This window comes from Polistes fuscatus, unplaced genomic scaffold, assembly GCF_010416935.1.
Source record: "Polistes fuscatus isolate 324 unplaced genomic scaffold, CU_Pfus_HIC Scaffold3, whole genome shotgun sequence".
Lineage (NCBI taxonomy): Eukaryota > Metazoa > Arthropoda > Insecta > Hymenoptera > Vespidae > Polistes > Polistes fuscatus.
In genome coordinates, this window is record NW_025113107.1 from 3,131,118 (window position 1) to 3,158,915 (window position 27,798).

Below are 27,798 nucleotides of genomic sequence, written 5' to 3' on the forward strand. Positions count from 1 at the left end.
ATAAAAATAATAATAATAATATATTAAATATATAATTTTGTATTACTGTGTCAAGTAATAATTATACCGAATGAATTATGTTGTTAATACTAAATAATCTAGTAGTTATAATATATTTTCCAGTACTAGTCTAACGTTTTAAGTTGTCCTCCTCCTCGATAATAAATCACAGTTATACAATAATAACACATAAAATTAACCGTCGTAGAAATACTCATTCTATAAAGTTATCTCCAGACATGTTAAACTTGTTACAACAGAGAATGGTGTATGCCCTTTTCAGAATTCGAAACGACTATCCCCATATATTCACATTACGTATGTATTTATCATCTATCTGGGTTTCCTTCTCTCGTTCGTGCTTTTCACATAAAAGAACACATAGATACATATTGTCGATAGAACTTTACAAATATGATTTATATTTTACTACTTCCGAGAATACGATATTATTCACAAATTAGATAAAACAAAATACCTTTATTCTAAAGCGTATCTGCAGCTACCGTAAAATCTTTCGCTTTAAAATTTTTATAGGCAAAATTTAAGATCAAAAAATATATACATTTATGCAAACACTGATTTTAAACTATACAAATGGAAAGTTAAATTTTCAATTTTCGATTGTGTTTGAAAATTATCTCCGAATTTTTAAGCATTTGTTAATAGATATTAAATAATGATCCTTAAATGATTTCTTAATAGAAAAAAAGAGTACAAAACGTAATAAAAAAAAAAATTACTTCTCACTCAAAAATGACAACATTTATCTGTACGCTGAATAAATATTTTCCTTATGCATCTTATATTTATATCGTATACGAAATAAATCTTTAATAATTATTAATATTATTGCATGTTATATGCATATAAAGAAGACGGATAAAAATTAAGTTAAATTATAGAAAGGAAAAATTGAAGGTTAAATAAAATTATTTCGAGATGTTTCTTTGAAATCGTGCTTTATCTTGTGATTTCAACTAAAAAGATAAGAGTGCGTCGTAAACGAGCCGCCGGAAATCGAAGGTTCCATATCTAAGTATAGCACAGCCAGCACGAGCGTAAGAGTCTGCTCGGTGACGTCGAAAAGTGTCAGTATAGTGGATCCTTCGATCGATTCCAGAGAAACTACGACGAGACACCTTGTGGTGTTCAGAACGCTGCTATCTCTACGAGTATCGTTCATTTTTGCCCTAAAAAATCCTAAAATTCTTTATTCGAATAAAAATAAACGAAATTTATATTGAACGATTTAAATAATCGCACGATTTATTTTTGATACATTTGTAAATTAAACACAAAAAATTTCTAATTGTCGACATTACCCTTCGCGTTATTCTAAACTTCGCTTGTATACAACACCGAACCTTGTACGAATCTCCCTTTGTACAAATTTGCGAATCGATAGTTTGTATACGTTCTACGAGCTCGAATCTCGGTCCTGAATCCCTCAGACAAAGCGTCCTGGTGCTGGTACTAGTGGTGGTGGGTTTAGTTTGAACAAGGAACCGTATAGGACAAACAGAACAACGGGTATGTACGCGCAATTAGCTTTCACCTACAATTCTATTCATCCTTTCTCAAGCCTCTAATGATCTATCGATCCAAAATATTTTTAGCACTTGGAATAGAAAACCGAAATATAGGAGGCGTAGGGAGAGGGTATCACATTTTCATTTAACGAAAAATCTATGACCAAAATAAATCTTATAATTGTGTTTTTCTAATATTTTTTTAACTATAATTAATTATTTCACACAGAAATGATAATACAAATAACATTTTTAAGCGCGTTAAAAAGTTGTTAAAAGAAATTGATATAAAATCAGGTTATTCTCGTGAATGAACAATTTATAAGTTCAAGCATTAAAATAAAAATAATAAAAAAACGAAAAAAGAGTAAAAAAGCAGAGAATGATAAAAAAAACTAACGTCCTACAACAAAAGTCCATGAAAGCTTGAAGAACTCTTCCCTTTTCTATTGTTCTTAAACGTTTCTCTTAATCTACAGCAATGTACCTACTCGAGAAAAAAAAATGAACAAGAAAAATAGAATGAAAAAGAAAAAGAGAGGGAAAAAAGATAAAAGTACTCAACGATTTAAACAAACCGCAGACTTTTTCTCTCTCCTAAAGAGAAAGAAATAAAAAGCAAGAGCAAGAGAGGAAAAAGAAAAAGGTGAAACAAGAAAAGAAACTAAAACAAAGAGAAAAATGCTGAATCACCCTATCATTGGGGAGGGGGGGGGCAAAAAAAATTAAAAGAAAGAATTAGTACGACTAGAGGATTTTAATGAGAGAAATAAGAAAGTGACCCTTAACCTGCCCTTAATTTAATCTAAATTTCATAATATGTAAATAAAAGTTTGGAGTAGGAAACTTGATGACTACTAATGTTTGCGTTGAGAAAAATAAAGAAAAGGAAAGAGAAAAAGAGAGAGGGAGGGAGGGAGAGAGAGAGAGAGAAAAAAAGAAAGAAAGGGAATGAAAGAAAAGAGAAGAAAGGAAGAAAAGGTTTGGTAAGGTTGAAGACAGGCCACGAAATTGGAATACCACGTGACTATTTTAGTATGCGCCGTTTGACGTTGGCGGACGGCAACGCGGTTGGAAAAGAAATTCCTTCGTTTTCCCTGCTCTTCCAGATCATCCGGCATAAAGGCAGCACCATCCACCTTAAACCTTCCTTACTCCCCCACTCGATTCCCAACACTCATACCTACCACTACCACTACTTTTTTTCTCTCTTCCTTTCTTTCCTTCTCTTTTCGTACGTTCAACTTTCACGAGTATGAACAACTTTAGTGATCTTTGTGATGTTTGGAGAGAAAGAGGGGGAAGAAGGAGAAAAGGGGGAAGTTAAAAAACTAACAAGAGGAAGAAAACGAAGAGAAGAAAAGCGTCAAAGAAAATAATTTGTAATCCAACGTGTATAAGGAAAGAAAAAAAAGAAAAAGAGAGAGAGATGAGTATTATAGTCGTGGTTGCAGTAGAAGGCACAACAGCCAAGGTCATTCTTTGTAGTAAGTACAACACAGTGCCCAAAGGAAAAATCTCTTCGTGGTTGTATTTCCCCGGAGAAAAAAGAGCAACGTGAGCAACGAGTAGCTACGGGATAAGTAAAAACGCTCCTTCCTTGTTGAGAGTGCATGACGCGACACCCAACGTGCGTTCACCCTTGAGGATAAAGGAATAAAGGACCTTTTATGTTGGTCCAAAAAAAAAGAACGAAATTAAATGAAAGAGAAAAAGAGAGAAAGAGAAATACAAAATTCACGTCCTGAACATTTTCATAAAGTCGTTTGCTAAACAATGACATAGGTAATTCTTTGTACTACGGTAAAAATAAAACAAGTAAAAATTTTGCATAAAAACGGATGTTTATTTTTTTTCTCTTTTTAATATAATAATTAACCACTGGAAAATGAATTTTTTAAGTACCTAATTTTAAAAAGCATATATTTAAGTATTTTAGTTAGGTGCTTGAAAGGCAGTCATTATTTAATTCATGTCGCAATTAAAAAATACATTCAAAGAAAGAAGAAGAAAATAATTTTGATATAAGCAATTTGTAAATACGAAAGAACTCGTAAGAAAGTGTCTAATTTCGGACTGAATAAAAATTTATCAATGTAAGGGGGATAAGAAAATATTACGAGAGAGAAATACGAAAGGCTAATAAAATATTTATCGATTAGACTTTATAATTAAGTTTAACTTACTCATTTCTCGTATAGTCTCTCAAATTCTCTACCACCCTTCATATCTTCATGCTTTTCTTCCTTCCTTCCTTCCTTCTAATTCCCCTCTTCCAGTCCCAATTACCTCCCAAACGAGAATGAATTTTCTTCGCATCAATGCTACCCTGTGTGGATCGCTTGCTAATTTTCCTCGAACAATGTAAATTTACATTTCCGTTGTTACGGAAATAACTCGAACGCGTTATAAACTTGTTCTCGATTAAGAAACCTAAGAAATATACATCGTTAACAGCTTGTTGCAAAAAGCATTACAATATTTCATATCCGAACGATGTTCGTGGTCGTTTTCTTTATCGGGGTTCAGAAAATAAAGAATAAACGGAAAAAGAAACAGAGAAAGAAAGAAAGCAAGCAAGAAAGAAAGAAAAAAAGCATTTGTCTTAGAGATCAACAAGTGGTACGTTTGACGGTAACAATGGCACCTAATTTGTCGGCTATTTTTACCATTCTGACCCTTGGCTCCTTCCAATCGTCAAAACGACCTTTGACGTCAGGAACACACCGTTCGTAACAAGAAAATATATCAACTACATCGGATAGTTAAAATCAACTAGACTTCTCGATCCTATCTGCTGTACGTTACTTTAACGCGACTTATTTTTCTATCACTTCTTTTTCCCCTTTTTTTAAAGAATTCTTTTCTCTGTTTATTTGTTTATTTTTCTATCAGCTTCATAATTAAGCTTACAATTATTGTCAATCGATTTGAATAAATGGTTTCACGTAAATTTTAATTGAATTCGGTTTGTTCGAAGATATTTTTGAAAATAAAATTTCAAAGAAAATCATATCGTATATATGTATAATTTGAAGAAAATTTCCCATTTCGTGTTTTGTTCTGAAACATTTAACACGAACCTTGTAGTTATTCGACTCTCGTACAAGACTATTAATAAATGTCCGGTCGTAGCAGAGTAAAAGGTAACTGATGGATCAGCGACAAATGTTCGCTCCAGGAGATGCCAAGAAGCTTGGCCGGAAAATCCATTTGTAATTTTCCATCAAACAGAAGCATTGTCTCGAAACAAAGGACGCAGATATCTGAAAACTTAACGTTTGGAACGTGACGAACAAAGAGTAATCTCTTCGACCAACACTTTGTGAAATTTCGAACGTTTTGCAATCTCTCGATGTATTAATAAATAAAACCCAAAATAAAAAACGTATTTATGATTTGAATAAACGTTGCTAAGACTTTCCACGAACCGGAAGCAATAAATTTAACACAAAATATTAATAAATAAAATAATATATTAAAATACAGAAAAAGAAATTATTGTCTTTTTGTCGTCTATAAAAAACAAATGCGTTTAGGTTTCGAGCACACGTTGGTGACTTCTGACGAACCGGAAAGGTTAAATTCGTACAGACGAAACGTATTTCGTGACGACGATAGAAGAAACGTTTGCGTCGGCGTCGGCGTCGATTTCGTGCGTCGTCCGTCGCTTTGAGATGACAAATAAAACCAACGCCGGATGGTTTTCACGAGGTCGAACCTGAAATAAGTCCAAGAGATCGTGCAATCAGAGAAAAGATCGAATCTGATTGGGAAGTTCCTATACGAAAAGTCAGACAATTTATATTTCAAACGTGTCTTCCTTTTTTTATATTCGACCCTCTCCACCACCTAACCCCTCCTACCGTGAAACTTCAAATTCCTCATTGATGAGAGACTACGTGATAGTCATTTTTAAATACAAATATTTTAATTTTACGAATCATCCCAAAGACTATTTGGGAAACGAAACTTTTTTTCCATTCATCTGACTACAATTTGTCCCTTTAAGAAAATTTATTTCCTGCGGAACGAATATTAAAAATATTTTAAAGAGAATTTTATTTTAATAATTTTATTTATGTATAGAATAAAATAAATATGTCGAGTATATATTTAAAAAAAATATAATTCATATGAAACGGATATTTAATCCTTTTGTTACTACTACATACATGTCGTCCATTCAACAACCAACTCATCTAAAGTTTGTATCTGTGCGATTAAAAAGATTAAGATTTTTGTTTTGTTAAATCTAACTATTAGATAGTACTATGTAAATTTGATGAAAATATAATCAGATCGTATACTTCTTCTTCTTCTTCTTTTTTTTATTAGGACTTCGTCCTGTTATAGCTTTTAATGCTATTTCCGGGAGCGCTTTATTGTTTTTACCGAGGGTAGGTTGCTAGGCTCACCCTCGAACCCACCTCTCCTTCGTCTGGGCTTGGGACTAGCTAGGTATTAACAAGGCGGAGTCTCGTATACAATACTAACAATAAGTATAAATATTTATTTATTCTGAAAATGATGCGACTTATAAATTTTATTTTCTCTCTCTCTTTCTCTCTCTCTCTCTTCTTACATTCATCCTTATTCAGTTTCTGTCGTACGTATATTGATAAAGCGGTTCCAATCACTAAACATAATGTAAATTGTTATCGAAGAGCTTTAGATACTGATCGTTCGGCGGTGAATATGGTGCACACTTTGATGTCGAATCCGAAGACAAACTTCTTAGCCCAACGTAGTCTAATTGTTCAACGAATGTTCCACGAGATCTAATTTGCAATTCAAGAACTTTGGAAGTACGCCCTTCGAGTTCTCAAGCACGTTGAGAGAGAAACAGAGACAGACAGACAGACAGACAGACAGAGACAGAGAAAGAGACAGAAAGAGAGACAGAGAACTCTAAACTACTAACTTAACTTCGCTGATGCATCGTACCTGAAAATAGAAGTGCAACGGCTTTGCGAATGATAATGATGAAGAAGAATAAGATCTTGACATTGTATTGGTGTCTTTTATTTAGCTTATGTTTAGAAAGAACGGGGGAATAAGACAAACAAGAGAAGATTAAAAGAGGACCAAATGTACAAACGTCATAGTGATCTCTTGTTAGAATTATTCATTATCTAGTCAAAGATTAGATTTGACTTTACTCTTAAACCCACTCGTTTAGATGAGAACATGTTTCTATATATGCATTGTATATACCTATATACATCTATATTCCTTTAAAGATTTACTTTGGCACGATATGAACCCGTAATTCGACTCACATTCACTTATACATATCTAATCTTTGTATACATGTGTACATATATCTAGATAAAATGTATGCGTGTGTGTAAGATTGCATTACGGTCTTCAAGCATAAACTATTTATTAACGATGACAAACTTTCCTTTCCATCATATACTACATCTTACTCACGTCGTTAATATGATGAAACTATTAACTAAAATGTGTCAGGGGATTTATGCTTTAAAATAATAATTTAATGATATTAGTTATTGAAAATTAAAGTTTTAGATTAAATGGAATAATTTTGTTGGATGATAATGATTAAGAAAGAAACGTTAATTATTTATTTCATCTTAACGCAGTTTGAAATTATAATTGGGACAAGCTGTACAGAAAATTGATCAATCTTCAGTGATCTAAAATTGAATAAATTTAATTTTAATATTTATTCTCTCTTTTTTAATGTTATATAATTACTATGTTTTCAAATTTCCTTTAGTTTATCTGCACAAAAATACAATTAAATAGACTTAGTATAAAATTTATCTTATGTTAAAATGTTAACTTCTTTGTTCTTTCAACAGCGCCGCGAGGATCATTTGTGACCAATATTACTATATTTCTTCATACTTTATCTTATAATTGAACCTCTATAATAAAACATGTAAAATTTAAAACATGTAAAAAACAATCGACGTGTTAAGAATTTTCTTTACTGAGAAAAATAAAAAAACAATCACATAAATTATAGGATTAGTTTTTTATTGTCAGGGGTTGATTTCTTTACGGCTTGGCCCAATTCACATTTCACGTAACTGAACGAATCTTTTTTTGGCGACAAGCGAAAAGAAAAAATAAAACAAAGAAATAAAAAAGAAGAAAAGATAAAAAAAGAACAAAAAAGGGAGAAATGGAATTGTCGCGAAATGGGAAGACGTATTATTTGTTAAACTACATGACACTGCATTCTGACTCGGTATTAAAATAGTATCGGATGCGCGTCGGAGGAGAGTTTTCTTCCCTCCGTGGCTTGCAAACAAGCAGAGTGCAGTCTCTCGTGATCCGTGCTAGGATGAGCTTTACTGAGGAAAACTATAGTGTTCTTATTTTACAGGCATGGAGCAGTTCGAGCAACTGCTAACGTGCGCGATATGCCTGGACCGTTATAGAAACCCAAAGCTTTTACCATGCCAGCACAGCTTTTGCATGGAACCGTGCATGGATGGCCTGGTCGATTATGTTCGTCGACAGGTCAAATGTCCGGAATGTCGTGCCGAACATCGTATACCTTATCAGGTAAGCTTATACACCTAGATAACTTTATAAGTATATAATGGATACTTACAATACTGATCAAAATTATTTTACCTCGTACAAAAATTCCAAAAATGGTCAAATAATTTCGATCGATAAGAGTACATTGGATTGGTCGATAAGTAATTCTATTGCAATTTTATTTTAACAATTATATTTTAAAGTAACAAATATATTTCAATTATTTATACAATAATAATTTTTTCTATAATAAAATAAACTATGGTGTTATTTACTTTAGTGTTATTTTATTTCTTTTTTTATTTTTAAGTATATTCTTTCTTCACTTAAGTATATTTATAAATATTTGAAAAATTCAGGTACTACTTTTTGAGCAACCAATACATGTTCTATAATTGTAAGCAAATATTTTTAAACTATACAATTTGTGTTCTGTATCTACGTCATCGATTTGAATAATACGCCTTTAAATAAAAAAGAAAACTCGATAGAAAAATAAATCAATTCTTTGGTGTTGGTGTATGTACATACATAAATACAATCATTGATAAATAACCACACACTTGTACTTTAGTTGAGAAATAAATATTTATCATTAGTCATATAGATCATAACGTTGACAGTGATTAACTACAATCGAATTCAATCAAAATTTATCCAAACGAATTGAAATAATACGAAAAAAGAAATTTATTTTCAATTAGTTATAAAACATTTCTCATATTCCAATACTCGGTATAATAATAATTTGAAAAAAAAAATAAAATTGATTTAGTAGAAATGTGTTAATGCTTGAAGGGTACATAAATAGATGCATCCATACACCAATGACCAACATATTTTATTACGAGCTTAGTATTCAAAAAAAAAGCAATTCGTTCGATCAAGATACAGTTGAGTCGTTAAAACGAACGTTGGCATATTGCCCGAACGAAAATTCCGATCGGAAAGGCCGTTCGAAGCTGAGCTTTACCAACGTAATCCTATATCGATTCGATATCTTCTTCGATAATTGCACTTTCAAAGTAAACATCGATTACGATTCTATCTTATCTCTTCGTTACATGTATATCTCTTATATTTTCTCTCCCTTTCTTTTTTTAAAGATTCTTTAAATAATGAAATTCTATGAGATTTTCTAAATACCAAAAATCTTCATTTACATATACATCGTACAAATATGTACGTGTGAATGTGTAGGTATCGATTTTGGCTAAACCAGTTTGATCATGTTAACGTTAACATCGCCATTTAAACGTAATCGCTGTTCACTAACTCGGATAATTGGGTTAAATGACTCTCATACTTTAATTACCAATCAACGTGAACACTTATTAATTACTTTACAAGAGGACTCTCAATCTGGAAACGTAATTAAACTTATGCGATTATTGCAATTAACTTTGAGAATAAATATACTTAATTTCTCTTTTGCTCTCTCTCTCTCTCTCTCTCCCTCTCTCTCCTTTTTTCGAAAGGAAAAGAGAGGAAAAAATTGGATAGTGTGTTCTGATAAATATCAAAGTCTCTATTCCGTGAATAGTGTGAATAATAAATGCTAATTTGTATCTCGCATTATTGCATACCTTGATTATTATACGTGAATATAGAAGTAAATAATTACAAAATTTTTGCATTTTCTCTAATTTTTACTGATGTTGAAATGATTAAAAACTTGACATTCTAATAAGACAAATTGATATTAAAATAAAATAAAATATTCCTTTCATTCAATTAAATCGATTCACGAGTATTTCATCAACTTTTATATTTTCAAATATTATTAAATTTTAATATCTCTCGTGCACGCGCACACACACACACACACACACACACATGATATTTAGAAATAAAATAAATGAGAAAAGAAGAGAGAGAGAGAATAAGAAATGTTGTATATTTGATTAGTAAAAAATTTTAGAAATTTCATTAAATTTTCTTTTTTATGATTTATCATGTTAATGCAATAACGTTGTTTCCTAATAATACAACGAGACGAAACCAAAGGAAATGAAACGAGACGAAACCAGACCAGACCAGACCAGACCAGACCAGACGAAATGAAATGTAATGAAAAGAGAGAAAGAATTACAAGAAAGAGGAAGTGGAGGAGGAAAAAGAAAAAGGGATTTAAAAAGCTGTTCTGTCCATCCAAACTCGGACATTTTGAACGAGCCGTCAAAAAGTATTTCGGCAAACCGCACAAGAGTCTCCTACCGATCACTATCGATATACCGTATCGATGCTATGATCAATACCATTAAGCCGTCAAAGCGGGTTATTAATCTGATTTCGCATGGCGAGTATACTCTCGCGAGCAGGTGTTTTACGCTCGTCGAACTTTATCGCACCGATGCAAATAAAATCCTTTTCACCCGGATATTCCACCATAACGCAAATAGAAGAGAAAATAATATCAACGTTTATATTCTTCGTCATTATTTCTATTATTTTTCTTAACAATTTTTTCATCATTCTTATATCTGACAAAGAACAAATTGTATGCTAGAAAAATATTCATTTTGAAAACATCTATGAAGTCACTGCTAGTGATTATTTTTTTTTAACTAAAAAAAGTAGTCATTTTTGTTATTATGAAATAGTAAATAATTATTTTCTAAACGAATGATACAAAAAAGATAGTTTCACGTTGATTGGTCTATCGACTAAAATAAGAAATATTCGAGATAATCGAAATTACTTTGATTTCCATTCGTATTAAGTGATAGAAAATATTCGAGATAAATTACGGTACTTCAAAGAGCACTTACAGATAATCGAACTTTGCGTTACGAATTCTGGAAAGATTTGGATAAAACTTTGTGAAAAAACCAATTAGCAAACATTTATTTTAAAGACAACTTTATATGTACGTAAATAGATAGAAAATTCGATAAAACGTTAGCCAATGAAATAGTACATAAGTTCCGATCGTTAATGCTAATCTCCGTTACCACTGAGCAGGGTGTTCAAGCCTTTCCCACCAACGTGACGCTACAACGATTTTTGGAGTTACACATAGAGATCACCGGGGAATTACCAGATCCAACCAGTGGTCAGACTATGGAACGATGTGGTGTCTGCTCCGAAAAAAGCTATTGTTCCCTCTGCGTCCATTGTGAGAAGAAATGTTGTCCTGAGTGCAAGGACGCGCATATGGATATCCTCAGACGGGAAATTACGCGTATCAACTCGCAGGTATATATATATATATATATATACATATATTTGTATCCATTTCATCAATTATATTCATTGTCAATTTATATTTATAAATAATTATATTCTATACTTTGAATTAATTATAGAAAGTTTTTATTCTAAAATATTATTTTAGATGCACGCAAAAATTCTATTTTTAGATTATCGTCATCATTTCAAAAATTATTATTAGATGGTTAGGAATATTATTTATAAATCTATTAAGATTTTCATCCTAATCCAGTAATCTTTTAAATAACTGCAATACTAATATAAAATTTTCTAATTTAATATTTAAACAAAATAATGAGATGATTTTAAATAAAAATCAAATGAAAGTTATTTTTAGCAATCGTACTTCACGAATATTTTGCAATTTACTCTACATGACTTCTACCAACAAAATAAATAAAATATAATAATTTAGTGGTAATGTGATAAATTCAAAATAAATCGATCAGGAAATAAAGCTCGATTTATACAAAATCATTAGGAACAAAATCGTAGTATATCTCGTCAAAATTTTGCCAAGACTTTTGGAGGACGTCTAAAATTGCAACGTCCAAATTTGCGATACGTCCAAGTTTTTCGCGATGTTTCTCGAATGCTCGAACAGAATCGTGGATAGAATTTTATCTCGAATTGCCTAATGCGGACCTCGACATTCTGTTTGTTTCAAAGTACGTCATCGTATACATGGACGACGAAATATCGACAAAACTATATATACCTTTCCTGAATCATGATTATTTTCATTGAACATTTCTATTTGATTTTATTTAATCTTATTACTAAAATATACTAATTTAAAATTTCGCTTTCTTCCTAAAATAATGATCATATCTAATAGTATAAATATTTCTGATTTTGACATACGCAATACATTATACATAAATTTTTAAATACGCTTACACAAGTAGGTATTCCTCGATTATAAAAAAAAAGCACGAAAAGTAACGGCTGAAAAATATACTACGTTATATATCACATTTTCCACGTGATAAACATTAAGAAACATTACACGTCGTAACGCGGATAAAGTAATTTTGTTGTCTTATTTTTCTCGAGAAAAAACAGATGTACGCGAAATACAATAATAAAGGACACAACAAATGGATGTGTAAAGGAAGTTATACGAGTTATACCGCATTGCAGAATATGGGAAATTCCGGCTAAATAGGTAGAAAAGTATATCCGCGAATAAAGTGATGTATAACGTAAATTCTATTTTCACGTACGCTTGGTGAAAGTAACATACTGTTGGTACTTTAAACGGGGCCATCCTGAAACTTCTTTTCGCGAAGCGACTGGTAAAGTGGGAATAATGTTAAAAAAAGAAAGAAAGAAAAAAAGAAAATAAAAGAAAATAGAAAAGAAGAAAAACTTATGGTTAAAGGGAGTTAAAAGGAGGATACTGGTAGGTACTACACAAAGCTTCGTTCTCGCACGTATTTTATGAAGACTCGTTTAGGAAGGAAAATCTCCTGTCGACTTACCCTTTTCTCCTCTTCATCCTCTTCCTCCACTTCCTCCTCTTTTTCCTCCTCCTCCTCCTCATCTATCTCCTTTTTCTTTTCCTGTTCTTGTTCCTTCGGTGGTAACACATTTTCAGCGAATTCGTTTTTGACATTACCTGGAGGATAGTAGTTGCAAACAATATAGATCTGTCCGGTTGGGGAAGTGACCATTCCGAATCCCATAAATTTCGTACTCTTCCATACCAGCTGCGTAAAATGACGTACCGCCTTTAAATTATCTGCTTGGGATTCTCCGTATTTGTAATATTTATTTTCCTCGTACCTATTCATAACAATTCATTAATTGCGCATCTTTTGAATTAATTTTTAACTAAATTGATCATCCGTTTTAAATAATCATAATAAAATAATCATGAAAGAAGAATAATTTCGATGATGATCAATAAAATAAATGTATAAGTCAAAAGTTTATATTACAATTGTCTTTAAATTGTTTCATAAAATTACTATGTAAATGATAAAGAAATAAGACGTCTTGTTAGAATATTAAATAACTACAATTTCAATAATTAAAGTAGAAAAATAATCTGACATGACTCACCAAGAATCAGCTGCCTCGATGACGGCTCCTGATCGACTAACGTCCTTCTTGTAAACAATGTAAACATTCTCTCCGTAAGGCATTGTCTTTCTACGAGTGATGTCACCTTTCTTCGCCAAATAAGTTGCCCATACGTTTGCATATTCGTTCAGCTATGTAACAAAAAAAAGAAAAATTCCAATCAATACATTGACAAACGAAAATAGAATTCAGTTATTTTCGTTTTATTACTTTCAATTAAAAAAAGAAAATATTGCATCCAATATTACAACCTTGAAACATTTAATAAATCATTTTCGGGGTAATTAAATAAACAATAATATTTAATTAATAATTAAATTAACGAAACAATATAAATTTAATGAATGTTAAATAACCTTAATTTTTTACAATTAAGCAAACAACAAAGATTATTTAGATCATTAAATAATTTATTACACTATACCTTGGAATTAATTTGAAGTGGTTGCGATCCATGAATGGCACGATAACGATTATGCGCGTTCAAGCAATCCTCTAGGAATTTTCTACGAGTGAAAAACAAATATCTTTTCATACACGTTGCAAAGTGAAACGAACTATGGATAATCTAAATGTAGAACTCACTCCATCGTCGAAACAGTGTTGTGCCTTACGAGCCGAGATACGAACCAGAACTTTCTTTTACGTCATCTTCGAGAACGGTGAGCGTTAGGTTACCTCGTAGAACGAGAGACATTTCGATCAAGAAAACAACAGAGAAATGTAAATATTGCTGTGTGTGTGCGTGTGTGTGTGCATACGTGTAGGTTCATATACAACGTATCGAATTCAAATCTAATTCACATTTCTAAAAATAAATGAAGACACGCTCGGTTATCCGAGGAATTGGTATAGCAATCAATCGATTCCAAAAACTTGTATAAGCTGAAAAAAGAATATAAAAAAATTTGTACATTTCACTATTTAATTTTCTTATGGATGAATATTTATTATTTTTGTTATGGCAAGAAAATCTTTCAAATTTTATTTATGATGAATAAAATAAAAATGTATAATAGTGGCTTTTCGAAAAATTGAAAAATTAACAATTATTTTCCTTTTTACTAGTAAAAATTTGTTCTTTTGATTTTTTAGGTTCGAAGAGGTCTCCACAGGTTACAAGATGCCCTGGCATTGGTCGAAAAAAATACGTTGGGTCTCCAAACTAATTGTGCTGCGGTTGCTGAAGAAGTCGACGAGATTTATAGACGTTTGAGCAAAGCTTTAAAAGACCGAACGGAATATCTACGCAACGAGGTCGACCGGTACTTAGGTACTGAACTACGTGGTCTGATACAACTCAAAGAGAATCTCGAATTGGAGATCGCTAACATTCAAAGCAACTGCGATTTGGCAGAAGCTCACATCAATGAGAATGTTCCTTGGGACGATTCAGAACTTCTCGATACCAAAGAACTCTTTCTACGTACCGTCGAATTCCTCAGGTTTGTTTCTACTCTTCAAATTCTTCCAAACATCCGTTTTGCGTCTTCTAATCATTCTAAACAAAATGAATGTACAATTATTGTATAGTTGAGCCAATAAGTGATATTAATTTATATTTAAATTAATTACAATAGTATTTTTTATATCAAAAATGTTGAATATTTTATAATCTCAATAAACAATCGAACTATTTTTCCTATTAACACGTTGACTGCCGCGCGTTTTTCACATGATTTGCCTGTCACGCCTATATGAATTTTTTATTATGGGATGCATATTTTGTTGAAATTTCTTTTACAGCTGATAAAGGAAGTTGTATAATAGTGTTTAATGCATTATTTATGGTGAAGTCACCAGTGACCCTCGAAGCACTGTAGACCATTTTCATGATTATTGGTTGTTTTAAACTGTCAAAAAATTATAGTCGATTATAATTTATGGAAATCTATAGTTGATTTGTCTGATCAAATGACTGCTTATAGTTCACCACTGCAAAAAAAACTATAAAATATTACAGAAAATTGGCAATAGAGCTTTCATTGATTATTTGTGTTGTAAATTAAATGGTTTTATACAAATAAGTAACTCGAAAAATATTTTAATTCACGAATTTAGCATGAAGATAATGATGTATTTAATGAAATGTTCTGACGATAAAGATTGCATTTTATCAAGCATTTACGTACAGAAAAAATGTCATGCATATTTTTCTTGTGATTATAAAATTATTTCTGTATGTTCTATATGTCATTATTTTCTTCAAACCCTTATAAAAACAATGGTATTATCTAAAAATTTATCAGTATCGATATTTACTTTAATTATGTATTTTTATTATTGGTCATGTTGAGGTCACCGGTGACCTACACGACAGTCAACGTGTTAAAAATCTGGACAATATCTCTCAGCAAACTATACAAAAGTAATTTTTATAAATAACGACTACAATATTAACATTACAATAAAGTTTGAAAACATTAATATTAGTTATAACAATTTCAGAAATTTCGAATACGAAGCTGGAGATTATAGTAGAAGAGTACGTTTCATGATGGCCCATGATCCGAACCAATTGGTTCTCCATGTGGCCGGTTACGGAGAGCTTAACATCAAACCGGAAAGCGGAAGTGGAGGATTGCTAGGTAGTTCGAGCAGTTTAGCACCGCCAGGAGGTTCTCCTGGACTTATGAGAAGTAAGAGCGATCATCGTCTAGCCTCGCAGTATCGACAGCAAGAAGAGGAACGACTAGCCAGGAATCGATATGTTCCTGAATACGAGTAATTATCGTCCATTCTTCGATCCTGCCAATAGACAGACTGAAAGAGTGAAAGATATTATAAATCGTTCTGATCATAAATCATAGAACACTTAATCTCTATCATCGATGAAATTAATACCTTTCTCTCTGATTTGTTCTTTTCTTTTTTTTTTATTATACTGTGCATATACATAAGCGTATAATGTAGGTATATCTAGCCGTGTTAGTGTATACATATAGGATATTTCACGAAGAAGAGAAATACTTAACTAGAACGTGGCTTCGTAAAAAATGTATTTAAGCCCGGACGGGAATTACGTTGGTCCATTGCCAAGTGGCGCTCGAGAGAGTATATTTTTCAGAGTGTCCCACATATCTGTTCCAGCATAAGTTATAAATACGCTCGCGTACCTCTTCATTCGACTTTTCTACGTATCTTTCCTATCGTTACTCGTGTTCCTTCTTTTTCCTTTTTTTCCTTTCTGTAATTTTTTGTTTTTATTTATCGTTATCATCGATGTAAAAATTAACTATGTCATTCGTTTAAATCTTTTATCACCGAGATTATACTTTCTTTTATTATAGTTATATGAGAACAAAAAAAAAGAACAAACTCTCGTTAAAATGTCGTCGCATCAACCGCACGTAACGCGAATGTAACGTAGAGCGTTTAATTGTTAGCGTTTTAATGTAATTCGCGTGGTTAGACCGTTGCCAACAGGGCCGTTATGTTAAATGGCCTCGTCAGAATGTAAATTAAAAGCCGCGAGAACAAGCAAGTAGCAGCAGCATCTGCGTTATATTAACGTTATTCACGTTGCCAGCTCTTTTCACATGGGATTCATATGTGAAGTTTCATCACCAGTGCGACAAAATTCTATTAAACGAACCTATCGATCATCTCGTTTGTCGAAATATTATAAAAAGATTGTAAGAAATTATTGTTACAAATTTTGCCAATCGCATAATTAATAGCATAGCGATGCACTATCCTTTAACCATAAATGCTCGCATACAAATATGATTTTAGTTGCCGGTCGAATTATAAAATTGTTCGTAAATTTTTTAGAAAAAAAAAGGCAAATTGTAATGACTTTCTTATTTTCTTATTTTTTTTTTAGGGCATATTGATGCTCCAAGTGTTACGTATAGAGCAATTAGATTGTGTTTTACTGGTTTAATATTATAATATAATTATGATTAAAATTATTTATTATATTATACGATAGCATTATAATATAATTTTAAATTACAATATTTATTATACTTCACGTATATTAATTTTGTAGATAAAAAATTTGCATATGATTTTCATTGAACCAATGAAATTTTAGATACGATGCACCCGAGTACGATACACCGAGGAATAAATCACGTTATAGAAGTCGTTTTATGAGGCATCGGGACGGCGATGATTCCGATGGGGATTCGAGATCGACAGTTAGATTCACGTCAACTCCACAGGAATCAGGATTACGAGAGCGAGTTTTAGACACGGAGGATGCCGCGCGAGGACCATTGTCCGGTATTTTCCGTTTGACGGATTCACCTCGGGTTATGAAAAAGCTTCAGGAATGCGAGAGAGCTGGCAAGAGAAAGAAAGAGGAATCAGCTCAACCTGCTCAACCTCAAACACCCAAACCTCAGGTTAGCCTAATTCAGGTTTAGAATTTCAAACGATCGAACGGAAGGTGAAACACAAACAAAATTTTCTTCGATGTTGAATTTGACTCAACGCGAATAAATCAGAAATAAAACACGCAATCCTGGGCTTGAAAAAAAAGAACCAAAAAATAAAATGGCAATGAAAATGTTTTGGAATAAGAAAAGCCAAGCCTTGTTGATCCCTTTCGTACGTACGTGTAGGTACAAGTTAGAATAGCACCGACGGCAATGGCGAGACAAGTCAGCGAGGACGACGAAATTTCCAGGATCAAGAAGCAGAACAAGAACTTACCACAGGGAACGACGGAAACGACGGTGGAGGAACGACAACCCCAAACACCAACACCGGTCCATCCACAAGCGAGAGAACCTCCAACGGAGCGTGAACCGGAGGAAGCTGCGGTCAGAAGACCACCCACGATCGCGAGGTATTAAGCTTCCTTCAATGCGAATTAGGTCAACCGCTTATACTTTTAAGCTGAATCTACCGTTTCTCCTTAACAAAAAAAAACGAAAAAATGTATATGCATGCAACATTTACTTTTGACTTTTACCAACGCGTATGAGTTTAACTTTTTCCACGATTAGGAGAAAATTTATCTTTTACATTTATAAGTATGTGCGCGCGTAAAATATACAGGATATTTAAAAATTTAATACACAAATTGTGAGATGAAGTTGTAAAGGCCAAGGATAATTTATTAGTAAAATTAAAATTAACGCCAAAATTGATGTTTCTTATATCACAATGGTTGTTAAAAATGTTTCATACAAACAATCCGTGATAGTCTAAGAATATTTGAAACTGTGAGACAATTCATGATGCATTGAACTCATAGGAGGAGAGGCAAGTTGAAAAGATACCGATTTTTTCTAAATTCTCTACAGTTGTAGGGATCCATCAGGACCATACACTGCGCAAGCAGTAAAACCCCATACTCAAACGTTTCTAAGAAAACGAAGGAAGAAGTCTCACACGCCTTTTTATATACCAGTTCGTTTCATGGTGGAAAATGAAACGAAGATGGAAAAATAAATTTTTTATATTTTAATTAAGAAAAAAAGAAATTATAAAAAAAATATACACGGATAGACTGAAAATTCTGAGCTTAATAAACGAAAATAGGTTGAAAAGTTTTTAGCCTATCACGAAAAGGACTGAAAAGTTTTGAATCTAACACGAGATAGGTTGAAAAGTTTTGTACTTAACACGTTGTGGAAAGCCATAAAGCTCAAAACTTTTCAACCTACTTTCGTGTGTTAAACTCAGAACTTTTAAATCCCTTTTCGTATTTTCTTGTATCATTCGTTTTCTTCGAAAAACTCAAGTATTGGGTTTTACTGCTTACATATTGTATAGTCTTGATAGGCCAATACAACTGCGTAAAGCTTAAAAAAAAATCGGTATCCTGTCAATTTGCCTCTCTCCTTGTTAATTTATAGATAAATAAAAGACACTTTTAACAAAATTGTGATATAACCAAAAATTTTCAATCTCATATTTTTTAATAAAATATATTCCCCTAACCTATTTCTTAGTTCGCGTAAGTTTTGAGTACACCTTTGTACATAATTATTTTTAATAAAAAATGTAAATTTTAATGGACTAATAGGAGAACGTCAAGCGACAGCCACGCACCTGCAACAAGAAGTGCATCTTCGGACTCTAGCACGGGTTCGGAAAGTTCAACGGGTTCGGGAATTCGTAGCACGGGCGCCCCATTCACTGCGGAGGAAATGAAACAAAAATATCTCTCGAGAGCACCGCCAACAAATACGACCACTAGTACGGTCACTGCCAGCTCCGGCAGAGATACCACAGCGAGCAGTGTTCCTGCTACGAGGCCCTTCCAAAGCCGATTCTTAGGCACAGGTTGATAAAACGTGACTCTTCAATTTCTATCTGACCCCCTCAGACATATACATGTACAATCTACATATTGTGATGATCTTTCTATTCTATCCTTTTCCCAAAAGGGAAATGTAATTTATATCGATATAATTTGTAAGTCTCCTATATGGGAGAAGAAAAAAGGAAAAAAAAACGTTGTTATAACGCGTGTGATGAAACAAAGGATTTTAGATGTATTTTACAAAATATATCTTACATATTTACATACCTCTTCATTTTGATTCGTATTGAAAAGAGTGATGTACAACTCGAAGAATTTTTCTTTTATTGTGGAAATAACGTTTGGCTAGTGCATTAAAACTTTTGAAAATAAATAGAACAAAACAGAAACGAATTCTTAAAGATAAAATTCATGTAAGCGGAACAAATACAATAAAGGTAAAATCTAGCGAAGTGTATTTCGTGCTTTTGCCAGAGGCATACCTTGTAGATTAGAAAACGCTTATCTATCCTGTCAATAACAATCTTAATTTTTATTTTTGTTTAGTTAAAGAAAAAATAGAACTAAAGTTAGTCGGACCTGGTCTTTTTGATTTCTTGTTTGTAGGTAATCGTGCAGCACCTCCACCACCAACAACGACGCAATCAAGCAGAGAGGAAACAACTACGAAAAAGAAAGAGGACGAAGAGGAGGACGAGGAGGAAGAAACAAGCAGTTCTTCCGAGGAAACCGAATCCGAAACGGAAGAGGAATCGGAAACGGATACTCGCACGACACCAACTACGGCAAGCATCCCATCATCGACACCGCAGGATCGTCAAAGAAATGACGCTGCTATGGCACGTACAGACATTGGTGCCTTGCTTGCACGCAGTGCTGAAGCTCGGCGTGGAAGTAAAGAGGACTCACCCTCGACCAGGCAAGTACTTTTTATCAATTATTTTATCCCAATTCTATCTAAATTACGTTTTACTTACACCTAAATAGTCCCACAAGATCATCTAATTTTTTTACGCGAAATAAATTATTTCTTTTCAATATAAGTATGACCTCTGTCACGCGTAGAGACATTTTTAATTTTATTTTTTATTTCATATAAATTCAATTAAAATATAGATATGAAAAATTTTAACTTGGGGAGTTTATGGAGTTCTTGTTATAAATTATAGATACATAATATTATGGATTATGTAAATAATATGAATTATTAAACAATCATGAACAATACTTAGTCTTCCAAGCCTTTTTTATAAATTTATCTGAAATTCAATTTGAATGAGTGACGTTTCGGCGAGAACAAAACAAGATTTTTCGACGCATTGAAAATTGGATGACCATTGGTGTACCGACTATAGGGAAAAATACAGATCCTATGCGAAAAACGGTTCGCCGACGCGATAATGTCGACAGATGTTGACGCGACAAGAGACCTGCATCAGTTTGCTTTTACATACAAACCATGACTGACATCGGTCAAAGTAGTAAAATCGTATCGGCGAAACGTTGTCCCGTAGTATCCCGAAACCACGTCGATTCTTTTTTTTTTGTTGTGTTAAACATACAGTAATTGTATTTGCATACGTTCACCTCCTTTCTTGTCATTTCGTTTTGCGTGTTCTAAGTCTTGTAAAAAAATTAAAAAAATTTTTTAAATTTGAATAAAAAAAAATTATGTATATAGTAAATTATTAACATTATCGGAAACTTAACCCAGCACTACTCGGCCTGTACTCACGTTTTTTATAATTAATTAACGACGATCAATCTTAAATATACACGTCAAATTACGTCACGACGATTAATTTCGTGTTTTTTTTTTTTTCTTTTAAACCTGATATATATGCGTGTGTACGTTCGCGAGATCAAAGACAATTTTTTTCATATTATTTATAATCCTAAACACACCAGTATGAGAAAGAAAAAAATAACGAATAAAATAAATCGCGATTAAAAGAAAAACTTCGAAATAAAATTAACCAAAAGAACGAAGGAAACGAGAAGAGAAAAAGAGAAATAAAATAACGAAGGATCGAGGTCGTAAAATAAATAAATAAAATAAAATAATTTTGAAAATAAAATGATAAACAAAAGTCGAGAAAGAAAAGAACCATATTACTAGAAGAGATAGAAAGATAAAGAGAGAGAGAGAGAGAGAGGGAGGGAGAGAGAGAGAGAGAGAGAGAAAAAAAAATACACGGAAGCAAAGCAAAAAAAAATGAGAAAAGAACTCGATCAATCTAATTGTTAGGTATTCGACACCGAGAGGAAGTCCCGGGCATATCGTGACGAGTCCTACGAGCCCACTGACGATGACAACTTCGACGAGCGGCACGACGATGACCGGAAGTGGTGTGGGTGGTGTACCGATAGGGTCTACTGGTGGCTACTCCTCCAGCAGGTTCGTAGAAAAGACGTCAAAATTAAACGACGATGACGATAGTGCCGAGGACGATGACGATGACGATAAGTCGGGAACAAATTTGATCGAACAACAAAAACAAGAACAAGAACAAAATAATCGTCTTCAACGTGAACGATATAAAACTATCTCAATTGATGATCACGACGAGAACGATCATTTAAAGACGTTTACGTGCGGGAATAACGTCCAGCACATTATTGAAAGATTAAGCGATGATAGAAACGATGATAGAAAGATGAACGCGAGTAAGCCTAACGAGGACGTTGAATCGAGCGAGCTCGTTAGACCGGAAGACTGTAATAATGATAAGGACGTTAAAACAATGACCGATACGAATACGAATCTGACGACGACAAGGACATTGACGAATAACACAAATACCTCATCTCATTCCTCATCCCGATCCGTGAATAGTATCACTGACCGTCGTCTCGAGGATAGCAATCACGAGGCCGGCGAGCACCAACGCGAGGACGTTGTCAAGGATTGTCGTAAGGTGAACGGCTCGAGGACCGTTACGGAAAAACTCGAAGACGAGAACACGAGAGAGTATAAGACTGATAAGGACCAAGAAGATGAAGAGGACGAAGAGGAGGAGGAGGAGGAGGAGGAGGGAATAGAGGGGGTGGAGGGAAAGGAGGAAGAAGATGGGCTTGAAAAGGCGGAAGAAAATTCAAAGGACGAAGAAGAAGCATCCATAACCGGGGACGAATCAACTTCGGACTCGGTCGAGGACGAGGATGAAAGGACAGTGATCAGCATTCATAAAGGATCGGATAGTGACAGAAATGCACGTAGTTCTTCCCTCGTATCCGATAAAAGTATCGAGGATGAACTTTTCGATGATAATGGTTGGCTCGTTACCGATCAAGATCTCCAATTGGACGGATCGATAAAATCCTCCAAAAATCAAGACACCAATTTAATGATCGAACAGGAGGACGACAAAAGTATCGCCAAGCCTGCAATTACGATAGAAGAAAATGAAAATTTGAACGCATCCAAGAGTCCTGAAAATTCGTCGAGAAACAGAGTGTATAGGCAGAGCAGTATCGGTAAAAATGGTTGGCTGATTTCGGACGAGTCCGAAAGCGAATCCGAAAGAACTAATTCCCCGACAGGCTCTCGAAAAAATACTGAAGATATTATAAAAAACGAGGAGAATATCGAAAGCCAAGAAGACACTAACAAATCGGAAGAACCCAAAAAGGACGATTGGAGCATCGAGGAAAACGGTTGGATGATTGTGAACGACGAAGACAACGAATCAACTATCCAGAACTTGTCGAAAACAGAAGAACCATCTTCCTTGGATAAAACGGAGTTAAAGAGAGGAAGATCGAGCACGAATAGTTCCCAAACGACCACCGACCTCGTAACGAGAGCTAACGTCGAGAACGGCGCGTTAATCGCGAACGCTAACCGATCTAAACAAACCGAAAGATCCAACGAACACGAAGATGCGACCGATGTTGATATCAGTATACCGATGCAGATGGTAACCACCGTCTTCTGTGTGTCCGTACTGTGTTACAGTGTTCTAATGAACCTTTTCCTTTAACCGTTGCTCTCACTCTACTGCATCCTTCAATTTTCTTTTATCATTTTTCAACCCCTATTCCACCCTTAACTCCAACAGCCATCTTTTGCACCCCCTAGTTTCACCGCCTTATTTCAATGCTCGTAGCGGTTTACGAGTTAAATATTTAAGCTCGAATGAAAACCACCAAAAGTATGTTTACAAAAAGTACCTTGTTGTAACTGCTCTTGCCGCTGTTGTATTTTAGAAAAGTTTTCAATTGGAAAGTTTACTAGCGTCGTTTAGTTGCCTATGTTGTTGGCTATAACTTTTTGGATTAAAAAACAAAAAAATGGCTCTATTTACTAGCGTAAACCGCACGCGTTTTTCATATTTCTTTTCCTTCATTCCCAGTTCCTTTTTCATCTACTCTCCTTCCTTATTTATCATGTTTTTCGTCGTGTTGTCTCATTTCTTACCATACAAATAACTGGTATTCACTTATGGCTTTTTGGAAAAATATGGTAAAATGTTGTTATCGTTAAATATCGAATACACGTCGCGTTCTCGGCTTCGTTTAATCGATGACAGACTTTTTCCTGATTTGTCATTAACACTAATTTATCATTTTAACGTGTACATGACACGAGTCCATCATTTTACCATGTTTTACTAAACAGGAAAAAATAAAAAACCAAATTAAAAAATTCGTAGAAAACTAAAAATATAATTAATTCATATTAAAATTGGTAAACAACAATCAAATAATCATTTCGAAATTAACCCTCATTTTTATCTCGCAATAGTCTTGCTCTCATCTTGCACGACGCACAACGCATATCCTTCAATAGATTAAACAAAAAAATAATTAAAATACAAAAAAATACATTCGTTTTACTCGCTTAGAATTATAATTATAATATCAAAATATGTTCTTAATCTATCGACGATTATTTTTTTGAGTCTCGTTTCATCCTCGTTCGGATGAATACAACGAAACGCTAATAATCAATAGACTTTGATCGTTTGCATTATGCTTCTAAACGTAAATATAAAACGTGCATTTGAAATATTGTGATAAGAGCGCGATTCTCCATTATTTGTTTGTTTATTAAAAATTTATTCGCGACACGCTTCTCGCGTCTTTTTATTTTCTTTTTCTTCTTAGATTATATTTAGCTTTCGTATAAGATTTTTTGTCGTTTTTTATATTACATTTCTGTGACAAACAAATACACGAACACGTACACGTACACACGTACACGCAAACACAAAAAAATAAAAAAAAAAATACAAAGAAACGAGTGTAGTGAGAAACCGTCCTCCTATTTAAGCAGCTTACGAAAAATCCACGCAATAATAAAAGCCGAAGCTTTCAAAGTCGTTCCCAAAAAAAAAAGAAAATATAAAAGCTAAAAGGAAAAAAATTCGCGATATATAATTTAAGGCCTTACATACGTCTAGATACGCCAAAAATGTGCTAAAAGAAAAAAATTTTTTTAGTAGGAATAACAATAGAAATTAATAAAAATAAATAGTGCACATTGTTTATTGGTATTTAAGCTTTATTAAAAATTTTATTTTACTTTATTTTTTTACAAAAATTACTATATAAAAAATCACGTGATCCTCAACACTCAGAAAAAAAAGTTGCTCCACGGTCTGGATTATATCTCCAGTAAATTTTGATGAATCCACAGAATTTTAAAAAATTCTTCTAAACTAAGGTTATAGTTATAGTTGCCGAGCCGAAATTTTGAATTTCGAAAAATTTAGCAATTTATGGCAGTTTAAAAAAAAGTATGCATTTTACATCATAAATTTTACACTTTAATTATTTTTATAAAATTTTTAAATCAAAGTATCCAAAATCCGGCTCGACAACTATAGAGAAAATGATTTCGAATATTATAAAAAAATCACATTAAAAAATATTAAAAACTGTGTGAGTTATCATGCCGACCGTGGTGGAAAAAGTAGTTTCGTGAAAAACGCGTATAAAATTTTAAGTCTCTCAAACAATGGACAACTATCTACGCGCGCCAAACTTTCGTCGGGCAGTCACATTTTCTACCATAACCTTGGATCTATGAGGAATTTTTGCAATCGACTTTCACAGAAATAAACTTAAAACTGTAGAGAACAACAATCTGTTAAAAAAAAAATCAATTTTTGGAAAATTTTGGACATATGTATGGCCTTAATTGGCACTTCGGGTCGTGTGTTATTTTTTCAACACACGTGCATATATGCATACACACATGGACATAGACACACGTAACCCATCATTTGCCGATGAACTTATCGCAAAATTTAATTTTTAAGTTTTTGTACACTCTTCTCTTCCTTTTTAGCGAAATACGTCTTGAGAGTCAGTTTGTTGGTGTGGTAAATAAACTGCATTTTCTTTGTGATAACTCGTATTATTTATTTCCCTGTCAAAACTGTCCTCACAGTGTATTTATTGTACGTATACGTATAGTAACCAAAAAATCATTTGTGTACCCGCTTGCAAGAGAATTTCTTTTTCTTATTTTTTTCTTCTTCTTCTTCTCTTTTGTTATTCTCTTTATTTTCTTTTTTGTACAATAATTTATTCAATGTTTATCTTTTTATTTATCATTGTATGTATCATTCCCGGTTTTCAATTGTACATATATTTTATATTATTTGTTAATTATTATTTTATATTGTTATTATTATTATTATTATGTTTATTAGTTTGATTATCCTGTGACAGTAGCATTTAAATAATCGGCGCAAACGTCGATTGAAATTTTTCATCTTATCATTTTCAGCGGGGAATAAGAGAAAATATATTTTTATTTTAATTAAAAAAAAATGTAGATATTTATTACACTGACAAATTGAACGTTAGAGTGAACAATAATAAATAATCAACAATGATATGTTGGTCAGTGAAAAACTCACTCTATCGAAATCGAAGTAACACCATGAGTAACATTATGATTTAAAAAAAAACATGACACTCAGTGCCGGATTAAGAACAAACTTTTGAAAGAATGGAAAAGGTAACGCTACAAACAAAAAAAAAAGAGAATTAATTATAGTTTAACTTTGAATATGCCTAAATGCCGATATATTTCTTATAACAAACGAGCTTATCGTGTGGAGAGTAAAAAAATTTTCATTTATAACGTTGAATCATTTGTTTAAAAAAAAAAAAAGAAATAAAAACGGTTAATTTATTTAATACTCATGTTTATTGATTCCGGAATGCTGAAAACGCTTAATACGGCACTGGACTACGTTGAGAGAAATTCAACTCGTGGAAGAATTATCAGCCGATCTCATGTCAGGTATAATGCGTTATCATTCCCAAAATGCTTTACATGTTGTAGGCTGCACAGTTATAGTGAGTAGTAATCGCTTTCAAAAAACTAACGATCTACGATTTTTATTTATGCATTTTTTTTCTTCACTCTATGTCAGGGATTCCCAAAGTGTTTGTACGTCGTGGAACTTCCAACATCTTAAAAAGCACCAAATTAAATGACAACTTGTTCCAATGAAATAAAACTTAAAAAAATAATTTATATTGTTCTTAATATGAATAATATCAAATTTTGCAGTCCCAATAATTTAGAAAAAATCCCCAAATTTATTAGTTTGTTATTTTAATTAAAATCTCAGGGTTCTATAGAATACATTTTGGGAATTACTCTTTTACGCATAATTAGTGATCAGACCGATACTAAATCAATACTTGTCGATAACAGCCAGTAAATTATAATGGCATATCAAATAATATAAAAAATATTAATGTCTACTTAATATTTTGTTTACATTAATACAGTAAATACGCTTTTCTATTTTCTATTGATTCATGAAGTACCAAAATATAGACATATCCAACATATTTTTTGTTTAATATTATATTAAATTGATTGAATATTATGGATAGTATAATTATCGATCGGATCACTAAACACAAAATAGATGTCTTTCTTTTCTTCATTTATTTATGTTTCTCTTCAAATTCTAACAAATAGCTTTATGTGGTAATAATTAAAAAGAAAAAACGAGCTTGTCAAACGAATAATGCGAATAATAATCTCAACAAGTATTCCAATTAATCGAATTAATTTCAATCAATACAACAATCAAACTTTAAAGGACATATTTCAAAAGTCCCGCCAACGAATTTCTTTTTCCCAAATAATCATTTTTATCAAATTTATTACAAAACATAACTTATAGAATTTATTCACATAAAATAATTAAATCTACGATAAATAAGATGTTTTGAATTTCTTTT

General features: G+C 32.7%; 2 protein-coding genes across 2 annotated transcripts in view; one reads left to right on the forward strand and one right to left on the reverse strand.

Moving 5' to 3' along the window:
* Positions 1 to 27,798, forward strand: part of LOC122519241 (RING finger protein nhl-1) — a 55,388-nt gene that overhangs the window by 20,901 nt on the left and 6,689 nt on the right. The window contains exons 3-13 of the mRNA XM_043638585.1: positions 7,894 to 8,075; positions 11,019 to 11,252; positions 14,451 to 14,800; positions 15,804 to 16,079; positions 17,395 to 17,707; positions 17,927 to 18,153; positions 19,339 to 19,598; positions 20,185 to 20,497; positions 21,827 to 21,976; positions 22,415 to 23,498; positions 26,715 to 26,839. Coding sequence (XP_043494520.1) covers positions 7,896 to 8,075; positions 11,019 to 11,252; positions 14,451 to 14,800; positions 15,804 to 16,079; positions 17,395 to 17,707; positions 17,927 to 18,153; positions 19,339 to 19,598; positions 20,185 to 20,497; positions 21,827 to 21,976; positions 22,415 to 23,498; positions 26,715 to 26,839 — 3,512 coding nt within the window. The 5' untranslated portion in view covers positions 7,894 to 7,895. The remainder of the gene's footprint in view (positions 1 to 7,893; positions 8,076 to 11,018; positions 11,253 to 14,450; positions 14,801 to 15,803; positions 16,080 to 17,394; positions 17,708 to 17,926; positions 18,154 to 19,338; positions 19,599 to 20,184; positions 20,498 to 21,826; positions 21,977 to 22,414; positions 23,499 to 26,714; positions 26,840 to 27,798) is intronic.
* LOC122520286 (Golgi-associated plant pathogenesis-related protein 1-like) lies at positions 12,580 to 14,184 on the reverse strand. Its single transcript, XM_043640387.1, has 4 exons — positions 13,941 to 14,184; positions 13,780 to 13,861; positions 13,335 to 13,486; positions 12,580 to 13,055 (listed from the first exon to the last, which is right to left on the reverse strand). Exons 1-4 carry the CDS (start codon positions 13,943 to 13,945, stop codon positions 12,680 to 12,682), a joined length of 615 nt encoding a protein of 204 aa, XP_043496322.1. The 5' UTR covers positions 13,946 to 14,184; the 3' UTR covers positions 12,580 to 12,679.

Coding starts and splice junctions, on each gene's coding strand:
- LOC122520286 (XM_043640387.1), bottom strand. Junction 13,487..13,779: donor CACTTCAAATTAATTCCAAG/GTATAGTGTAAT, acceptor TTTGTTACATAG/CTGAACGAATATGCAAACGT. Junction 13,056..13,334: donor ATCGAGGCAGCTGATTCTTG/GTGAGTCATGTC, acceptor TGTTATGAATAG/GTACGAGGAAAATAAATATT.